Source organism: Sinocyclocheilus rhinocerous, unplaced genomic scaffold (genome assembly GCF_001515625.1).
Source record: "Sinocyclocheilus rhinocerous isolate Xijiao unplaced genomic scaffold, SAMN03320098_v1.1 scaffold2098, whole genome shotgun sequence".
Lineage (NCBI taxonomy): Eukaryota > Metazoa > Chordata > Actinopteri > Cypriniformes > Cyprinidae > Sinocyclocheilus > Sinocyclocheilus rhinocerous.
Window position 1 is genome coordinate 207,574 of NW_015645072.1, and position 10,495 is coordinate 218,068.

General features: G+C 36.3%; 1 protein-coding gene across 1 annotated transcript in view; it reads right to left on the reverse strand.

The window, feature by feature from the left end:
* Window positions 1–6,431, reverse strand: part of LOC107705455 (ephrin-B2a-like) — an 11,177-nt gene extending 4,746 nt beyond the window's left edge. The window contains exons 1-3 of the mRNA XM_016508758.1: window positions 6,145–6,431; window positions 2,538–2,630; window positions 2,045–2,158 (exon numbers count right to left, since the gene is read on the reverse strand). Of these exons, the coding sequence (XP_016364244.1) occupies window positions 2,045–2,158; window positions 2,538–2,630; window positions 6,145–6,385 (448 nt within the window). The 5' untranslated portion in view covers window positions 6,386–6,431. The remainder of the gene's footprint in view (window positions 1–2,044; window positions 2,159–2,537; window positions 2,631–6,144) is intronic.
* Between the last annotated feature and the right edge of the window lie 4,064 nt (window positions 6,432–10,495).

Below are 10,495 nucleotides of genomic sequence, written 5' to 3' on the forward strand. Positions count from 1 at the left end.
CCATAATCGCGAGCTTCATCTTTCAAAATAAATGTAAAGACAGTAAATAATGTCATTAGTTTTACCATCAGTTCAAGCCCGAAAGATGTAATGCTCAGAAAAAACAACGTGATCTCATGATAATTCGTATGTATTTTACGTAAAATGTGGTTCTATAAAACGTACATTTACTTACGTTTTTACAGGCACTAAAACGTACAATACTGACGTATTTTCAGCCTCTAAACGTACAAATACTTACGTATTTTCAGCATTTAAACGTACAAAAGTTACATTTTGACGACACCTAAAAATTAATCTTTATGAATATTGAAATCGTGGCATTAATTTTATTATTGTTGTTATTTTTAGTTGTCATGTCAATGACCTTATGTTTTCAATTGCATTATTAAATTGTTTACTCGCTTAATATGAAATGATAACATTTCGTTCTGTTCTGTGATTTCTGCTGCTAGCTCGTTTCCAAGAATAGGCCTGCATAATGTTAAACAAGACTTCACTTTAAGCCCTTAAAATAAATACAATTTCTGCAATCGTTTAACCTTTACTTGTCATGTAATGTTTACTTTGTTTGCCATGGGCCACAAAAGGCGTTTTCTCCGACATGCTGTGACTGACAATTGAACTATAAAATACACCAAAAACTATTCGTGCACTGTAATCCAAATCAGAATCCATATGACTGCGAGTAACAGACCCAAATCCAAGCCTTTATTCTGCGATCTTCATCTCCATCCCGAGCAGCGAGTCCAGTGACCGTAAGCAGCAAAGCCCGCGCTGACTGACCCGCTCTTTACAAATGAAAATGTTGCCGCTTCAAACTACAGGTTTTACAGCGATCGAACGCTCATTGACTCTCGCCTTCACGGAGTGGATCGGGAAAATAATCGGGATATTTTCAGCGATTAACAACACAAATTCTGCTCTGCACCTCACAAACGTTCTGTATTCCGCCAGAGAGGACTGCGACTGCAACGCATCGTCATTTGGATTACTTTTGGTACATGCTTTTGACATTTTTGCAATAAATAAATTATTGTAATTGCATTTATCTGTCTGTCATGTTTTTCTTATACTGTACAGAAATGGTTATGTTTAGGTTTAGAGGTAGGAGTGGAATTAGCAACTATAAAAATGTTTAATGCTATTGTTACTAAAAGGTTATTTTCCTGCACATTTCGGTCAATTGCGTTTTATATCCTTTTATATTCGCTATAAAATGGGTAGGTTTAGTTTTGGGGGTAGGTTAAGGGGTCTAAAAATCTAAACCACTTATTGATAAAATTATAAAAATGCATCGATACGAATATCTTAATGATATAAAAGATAAGTAAATATTTAGTTTTTTAGCTAAAAATACGTAGCGACTTGTACGTTTTAAACATGGAAATACGTCTAAATTGTACGTTTTAGCATCAATAAAAACGTACAAAAATGTACATTTTGTGCTTGTAAATGTTACGTATTAATACCTACCTACGTATAAACAATAATAAGATTAGGCTGGACCTGACCAAATCGCAATTCTTTATATATATATATATATTTTATATTCTCTCTGTATATATTGTATCATTAACTGTTCATTTTGTATCTGCATCTCTTCCAGCAAAATAATATATATTCAAAACATGAAAAATCAATCACTTGGTGCCCCCTTTCTTGGTTGGTGCCCCAATCCCGTCTATGGATAATCCGGCCCTGATTATATAAAATATTATATTATGTATTGTATATATCAATATCATATTTAAAATGTTTAATTATGTTATTTCCATTATTTTATGCAAAAGGTTTTTTCTTTTAATTTTTATGATGTGTGACTTTTTGCATTGTGACATTAATCCTCATTATTTATATTTAATGATTTATGTATATTCTATTTTAATAATGTATTAATTATTATTCATAATAATATATTGTATATTATAATGTAAAATATATTATATAGTGCATTAAATAGAATATTTAATAATTTAATAATAATTAATTTAATCATCATTTTATCATTTATGACATTTAGTGAGATTTACCCAGTACTTACCAACTCTGCTGACAACATCGTTTTCTTTGCTGAAGGTGTTTTGGTCCTTATTATCAGGGTATTTTGGAGGATATCGTGTTGGATGATTTTTTGCTGAGAATGAATCTGTAGGACCTACAAACAAAACAGAGAGTTAAATATTAACAGGCTGCAACTAAAATTACTAGTCTAGCAAAGCATTACAAAATGTTCAGCGAACTGAAAAACTGATCTGAACATAATATCGGACCACCCTAACATCTTTTTGGCTTCTGGGTGTTATGCCCCAGGTTTTGAGAGAGAATGTAATGAATTGGCGTAAAGCTGCAAGTATCTCCCCACAAGCCCAAAGAAGGGACAGCTGGCATAGCCACAGGAAACAAGCTCACATGATATTTCAATTACACGCTGAGGCACACTAGCATGGACACCCACTACAAGACCAGTAACATGAAAGACTGTTATGGAAGCAGTGATCTTCATCGGTGCAGGTGTAGGTATGGGTGATACTCACTCTGTCCAACTCTCAGGACCAGCTTCATGGACTTGGTCTTGCAAACACCACCACCGTGGTTGTCCAGACCTTCAAAAGTGCTGTTAGATGTGGCTGAAAGAGGGAAGAATAAAAAATTAAATAGGCATTGTTATAATTTTGTTCACAAAAAAATTTAAAAAATAAATAAAACATCTCACAAAACCAGTCAAGAACATGTCTGGATCATATTTTTCTTAATGAAAATAAAGACTTTTTTTGCATTGTGACTTTCACGACAATTAAGCACATTTTCCTTCAATTCTCATTAGAATAATAATGCAAAATCTCCTTTTCATTTCTAGAATGTGACAATTCTTATAAAAATGACAATTATTATAATAACTGATTATAATAATTATAAAGGTATTTACACATTATTTGCTGCTTTAGTAATACAGTAAAATGTGCTGTAATAAAATGTTTTTAATCATTTTTATTTGGCATCAGCATTATGCTGATTACTATAAAATAGTGTGAATCAAATAAACTTTTAGAATAACAAGAATTACATGGGGAAAAAAACATCTTAAAAGTGAAACATCCACATACATTACAGCAATGACAATATAGAGTAAGATTTGTTATGAAATTAATGTCAAAGCAATATCAAATAAAAATAGGAACATTTCATTTAAGTTTTATAATGCAACATAAATTATTTTCTTTGTTTTTTGTGAGATTCAAATGTCTAAATGTAAATGTAAATGTGAGATTCACCCATCTAAAATTTAGTAGCCTACATTTCAGATGTTGAATATTTAAAGCCCATCATCCATCTTAAACCTTCTACATGCCACCAAATTATTCTTTCCTCTCGAGGCCCATTTCTCTTCCAGTACTGTGAATGTATTTGGCCATATAAGGTTTAGTAGCACTAAGTGAGCTAGTTTATGACCGGGTCAGCTTTCTGCATGCATCCTCACAGGTGCTTTAAAACCTTTCAAGTGTTCCTTGCGGACATTTGAGTCATGTGTCCATCAGTCACTATGCATGTGTATGCAGAAGGTGAAGGTTCAGCTTGCTCTCACAAAGAGAAAATCTCAGTTTTGCAGCATGCCAAAGCTTCTTAAAAGCTTGCGTTTGTTTGCCAGTAAATCCTTACGAGAGGTACGCACGTGCTCTCGTGCACGCTAATTGAGAAAACCCTCATACTGTGAGTAATAACCCCAGTGTAATCACACAGGTTTGAATTTAAGCATACAGAAACTAAGCATATTACCAAAGCCTTTTTACATCATTATCACAGAATATCAAGGATTTGCTCTGGCCGTCAAGCCACGGCTAGTGGAGTGGCTTGGTCGAACGATTTAAACGCCATTGTGCCTGCACTCCCATGCTGTGTCCTCTGATAGCGTAGCTAAAGAATTCCATTGGGCCGTAATCTCTCTTTCACTGCGAGGATTAAGACCAATCCCACATGAACAAATGGACTTCCCCTCCAAACTGCTTAGGGCACAGAAAGAACTGAGGGACCAGCGAGTGAAAGGGCAAGAGAATTGGGGGTGGGCAGAGAAAGCCAACCAAAGACCTAACGAGAGAAAAACAGAGGGGGAGAAAGAGAGAGAGAGCTTTTACCCAACATGCCCCAGTTCCCTACAACCGTTCCCACATTCATCTGCAGCGGCCGATCTCTAGATGTGACCCGACTCTTCGGCTTGAATGAAGCCCGCTTATTTCCTAACCACAACAAGCACATTCAGCGCCTCGGGCCAGCGCAGCTCAGCCAGTCACGAAGCCAGCGACCGAGCAACAAAGTGGAGGTGGAAAATTGAAGTTGCGCACATACAAGTGTATCCAAGCAGATGTTATGATTTCAGTATGTTCGTTTTAGATTTTTGCAGACATTAGGAGATCTAACTATCCTAGCTATCATATTTTAACCACATATCCACAGAGAAACATATCCTTTCTGTCAGTATGTCTAGAAGAAATGCAAATTATTTGTTGGGAAGTGCAGCAGGACATGATGATGTCTTGTACTGATTGCGCCGATATTTAATGGCTGCTCATAAATTTGAATAATATACATTGTGTCACAAACATATAAATAAAATTAAACCAACTATTTTTAATATACTAGCATTCTTCCTCTCTCCTTTGCTCCAATTAAATCTACACTGTGAAACGTGGCAAAATACTATTTATGCTTTATGAACAAATGCCTATTTAACAATTACTTTAGATGTTTCCACATGAAGTAAATGTATTTTTCTTAACTTACTGTAAAATCCATTGATATAAAACCTACAGTAAATGTCTCTCTAGAAAGTGAAAACTGATAGGAAAATAATAGTATCTAGTACCTTGTTCATGAGCAAGCACATATACACTACCATTCAAAAGTTTATAGTACAATTTTTTTGACTTTGTTGCTATTTTTTATGATATACTCCTATGATGGCAAAGCTGAATTTTCAGCATCATTACTCCAGTATTCAGTGTCACATGATCCTTCAGAAACCATTCTAATACGCTGATTTGGTGCTTAAGAAACATTTCTTATTTTTATCAACGTAGAAAACTGCATTGATACAACTAAATTTGTGTAAACTGTGATTTTTATTCTTCTTTGATGAATAGAAAATTCATAGTAATATAATTTATTTGAAATAGAAATCTTGTGAAACATTATTTTAATTCATAATAATAATTATTTTACGTCTTTTAATCAATTAATTAAATGCATCCTTGCTGAATAAAACTAATAATTTCTTTAAAAACTTTTGAACAAAAAAACTTTTCAATGGTAGTGTACGTCAAGACTTTCCAGCATGTCTAAAAAAAGTTCTCTTCCTCTCATTTTGTCAACTCTCACACAGATCACAGTTACATGCACATGTTCTGACATTTGCATGCACAAAAGGCGCGCACACACACAGACACAGAGTTAAGTCTCTTTAGAATCATTTAGGTCAGATATCCGTGTCCCTCGGGCTGCAGGCCAAGCTGCCTTGAAAAATCACATCAAACCGATCCGTCTCATACTGGCAAAGGATTGAGGGATTTGGAGCATGTAAATCTTAAATCACATAAACGGCCATTAAGGAATGTGCCAACCGAAAAGGGGCTGAGATCAACACGCTAAACTGAACGATAACCCCTTTTTTCGAAGTGGTCGAATGACACTAATGACATCCATTTAAAGGGCCATCAACAAGTCTTCCTTCCCAGAGAACACTGAAGACTTGAGACGTTCCCCTCCCTGTAGGGGAAGAAGACAAATAGGCCTGGGGAAAAAAAAAAAAGAAGTGTGCAAGCTAAACAATAATATGATTAATGAACATAAATGTATTTATGTTTATAACAAAGACATCTTGTGTGGTAAAGCCAATGGATTTAATTTCCATTAACTATAAACTTGATTTGTTCACTATTTTTGGAGGGCTACACTAGTCAGTCACCTTCCCAGACAAAAACACGGAAAAGATATCTTGGGAGACAATGCCGGAGGCTGAAATTCCCACGGGTGGGATCAGTTCTGCATTTGACTCCTTCTACACAGTGTTACAGCTGGCAATGAAGGTGAAAAACGATCATGAATCAGCACCTGAAGTAAATTCTTGAGTAAGCATGGCAATAAACTTACAGATGATGTGATAGTCCTTCCCTTTGTAGAACTCCAGGCCCCACAGGTTGGGGCTGAACTCTTGAAACTTGAAGGTAAACTTCACGTCCTGGTCCGGCTTGTCACAGTTGAGCAGTAACATGTCGCCCTTAGTAACTCGACAGGTCTCAAGTTGTTCTTTGGGAACAAGATAGACCTGGAAGTATTCAATGTTCGCCTGCTCAGTGGAGCCTGGCTTGATTCTTGGACACACAATGTCCATTTTGTCTCCGATCTGAGGGTATAGTACTACACCCCTTCCTGGAACAAACCTGTAAGGAACAAAGTGGTGTTAAATATAAAGTTACAGAAATAGAAAAAAAAATTCTGATTAGCATGCATAATATTTAATGGATTCTCCATAGTTTATTAATTAGGCATTTATTTAAAATGTATCATGTTTGGATGTCTAATAAATTAATCCTCAAAGCAAAACTATTAAATATCTGCATCTCATGGTTTCTTCAGGTAATTCAATTAACCAACTGGTAATTGGCTTTATTAATATTTTTTAAGGGTCAGTTCTACTAGATGGGGATAGTTCACCCAAAAACAAAAATCCAAAGATGGTATTTTGAAATATGTTTTAACAGTTTATGACCATGAAATCAACATCGGTGGGGTCCAAACACTGACTTTCACTGTAAAAAAAAATCGACTTTTTTTGTAAAATATCTTTGACCCATGGCCGCCACCCTCCATTTGTTATAAAACAAGCATCCGACTAAAATGGATTGAGACAAGCAATTTCCTTTGGCTAATTTTCAGAGTTCTGTCTTGAAGCAGAATGCAAATGCAACTAAAGCATTTGGGACCTTGGCTTACTTGCACATTTTTTGACTTATGTCTGCAACTTTGTAGTCTTCCTTATTTCTTTCCCTATTACATACTTCTCTACCCAGTAATGCATTTGCACAATTAACAATCGCTCACTCCTGACTGTTTGCTGGCAGTCCTTTCACTGCCCTCGATGTTTATTACAACCTCACAATAGTGCCTATTACAATGTTCAGTTGTTGGGTTTTGATACTGACCTTTCAATTATTTGCAGATTCTCAGATTAAGCTGATTTTTCATTAAACACACAAATTCCATTGTAAACAGGCCATTGTGTGCACCAGATTTGTCCTTTATATTCTAAATCTGCCATGACAAAGTTAGACATGGTCTCATTCTCTCCCATGCTTCCCTAAACACCATAAGGCAGAATAAAATAGTCACTTTCTAAAACTAGCTTCCATCCTCATAAAGTCATTAAGAGCTGGAAAGAAAGGGACCCTCGAGGTTCTGCTGGGGGTCCTGAGAAGACAGGAAGCTTTAGTGCCCCTCCTCCGCCCCCTGCAGTACCAATTTATGTGTGGCTCAAACCGGGATGGGGGTTGAACTGTGCCTTCATCCCAGCGCACCTTTTGTCTCCAAAGCTCTGGGACAAAGATGACCCACTGAGCTACTGGAACTCATGAAAACCGATTACAACCTGCGGCAAAGCCCCGCTACACTACAGCTTAGCATCTTAAAAGAACGTTATCCTGCATCCAAACAAAACTGATCTATTTGAATACAGGTTCACCGCTGTGAAGAAACAGCCACCAAATCGACCAGTTTCACTTGAGTGGCCAGATTGTGGAATAAAAAAAACAAAATGGGAAATTTAAGTGCATTTTTGGTGAAAATGCTTCATAAATATAAATTTTAAGAACATTTCTTCAGGTACGTTGACCAAATGGCAAGACCACACTATGGCAGGAAGAGAGTGTGTACTACTTTGGCAGCTGAGAAAACACCAGGCTGGGTGTTTCGATCTCAAAAAGTAGCACTTACCCTAGTTTAGCAACTATTTGTCCCGACGCAGAAAGGTGTGGTGGGGAACAGATGTACAGACCTCGGAGACACACTTCACAGTGGAAAAAAGGAGCTCAGGCAACAGATCTCTCTATGGCAATCAGAAAGAGGCTGTAATCCACTCTTCAATTTAACATTTCTCAGCTTATAATCAGTCCTAAATTTAGGCTGTGGCTCAGCACTCTTACACGACATCAACCATGATGTAAGGGCTCCACAAGTTTGATTGCTCTAAGTGTAGATTAATTCTGCTGCTTTTCCTTGGCAACTACCAGGGTACATCGATTTTGCAAGATTGTCAACCTTACCATATAATTTCTACAAAACATTGCATTTACCTAATTGCTTAAATTATGTAAATATATAAATTATCATTTACAAATAGTGGGAATGTCTATAAGGTGGAAGTTTGTTTTTGAAAAAGTGATCGCCGTTCAGCCTGATTCTGCAAATGAAAGTACTTGCATCTCAATGTTGCTGCCAATAAAGCATCATTGTAACTAAACCCTGCAGTCTGGAAAGGTGGGTGGTCCTCCAACAAAGTGCCACAACCATGATGTAAGGGCTCCACAAGTTTGATTGCTCTAAGTGTAGATTAATTCTGCTGCGTTTCCTTGGCAACTACCAGGGTACATCGATTTTGCAAGATTGTCAACCTTACCATATAATTTCTACAAAACATTGCATTTACCTAATTGCTTAAATTATGTAAATATATAAATTATCATTTACAAATAGTGGGAATGTCTATAAGGTGGAAGTTTGTTTTTGAAAAAGTGATCGCCGTTCAGCCTGATTCTGCAAATGAAAGTACTTGCATCTCAATGTTGCTGCCAATAAAGCATCATTGTAACTAAACCCTGCAGTCTGGAAAGGTGGGTGGTCCTCCAACAAAGTGCCATGGATTACAAATATGTTTAATGAGCTGTCTTGTGTTTAAATGACTATGAATTGTTAGGAAAACCTACGTTTCTTTTCATTTATGTTCACTGTATCCTCCAATGCATTGATTGACACTCTGTCTGCTCACAGTTAATAGCCAATCAGTGCAAAAATATAAGTGCTGTAGCGTAATTTGTCAAATATTCCGCCCCCTCCGCACGCGCCTTCTTTTTGAACGTGATTTTTCTTCAATGACGGATTGAAGAAAAATCACGTTCAAAAAGTAGGCGCGTGACGCTGTAATCCAAGCGATGATAGTAGTAGACGTAGAGGAGTGGGATGACTTTTTTCCTTTATAAGGTAGCCTATTTTTTTTTACAATGTTTTTGTAATTTATTAATTATCACGGGCTGTAAAAAAACAAAAAACAAGTAGGTCTATACTAATACTAAGAGTAGATTTGGTTCGAATTAGTAGGCTAAAATATGTGGCTATGTTACAGCTCCCCTTTGAAGCTCTTTTGTTTTTCTCCTTTTCCATCTGTCCAATCCTATTCTGCTCACAGGTGATTGGAGATGAGTTTTGTTCCTGCTTTGTTGCAGTTTCCTGATTTTTGTAAAATAAGTTATGTTTTTGCTTTTCAAATAAAAGGGTTTCAGTTTAATATGTTGCGGGCTCATTTATTGGTAATAAATAATTGATAATAAATAATGTTGATGATAATAAATTATCAAAAAATATTGGGCTTGTTTTTGAAGCTGCGGTTGCTTATTTGTCTCGCGAGAGTTGGCAACAGTGGCGCAAAGCACGTCTAAATTCTCTAAACACAGCGGTTTTCAACCGGGAGGCCGAAACCCGCTATGGCCTCATGTGAAATTCATTTAAAACAATATAGGCCTGCGTTATGTTAAAATAAATTATCAATTCGTCCCGTTAACTGTCAGCAGATCTAAAAGCTTAGTATGAGTAAATTAAGATTTTTAACCACTCTTTAGAGATATTCGAGCATGTTTTCTTTACAAAGCCAATTTAGGAGTTTACACACACACGTCAATCCTTGTAGGCATAATGGTTTTTGTACACACTGTATTTTCTATCGCCCTACACCTAAACCTACCCCTCACAGAAAACTTTCTGCATGTTTACAATCTCAAAAAAAAAAAAAACGAATTCTGTATGATTTATAAGCTTATGTACCCATGGGGACCTCAATTTAGGTCCCTACGGTGAAGTCCCATGAGTTGGTGCGTATTCAGGTTTAAGTCCCCACCAGTGTAGAACCCTTTCCCCCCCCCATTTAATATTCTGTTTTTATACAGCCAATTTAACTTATTGAAGACCATGTCTGTGCACAAATAAAATAAAGAAATGGCAAAATGATATTTAAGAAATGATTTTAATTACTGTGGACTGTGGCAACCGTCCCTTCTTATGGGGTCAGATGAAACATTTGACTTGTCTATTCATGTATAAATTGTACGTATATTGTCATATGTACACATTACAGTAGTGTGGGTGAGTAGCTAACAGATGTGCCTTTATTGTATTACAATTTTGGCTTTCTAATACAGTCTCTGAGAAACTAAAGGAAATGCAAAAAGTGTTGCAA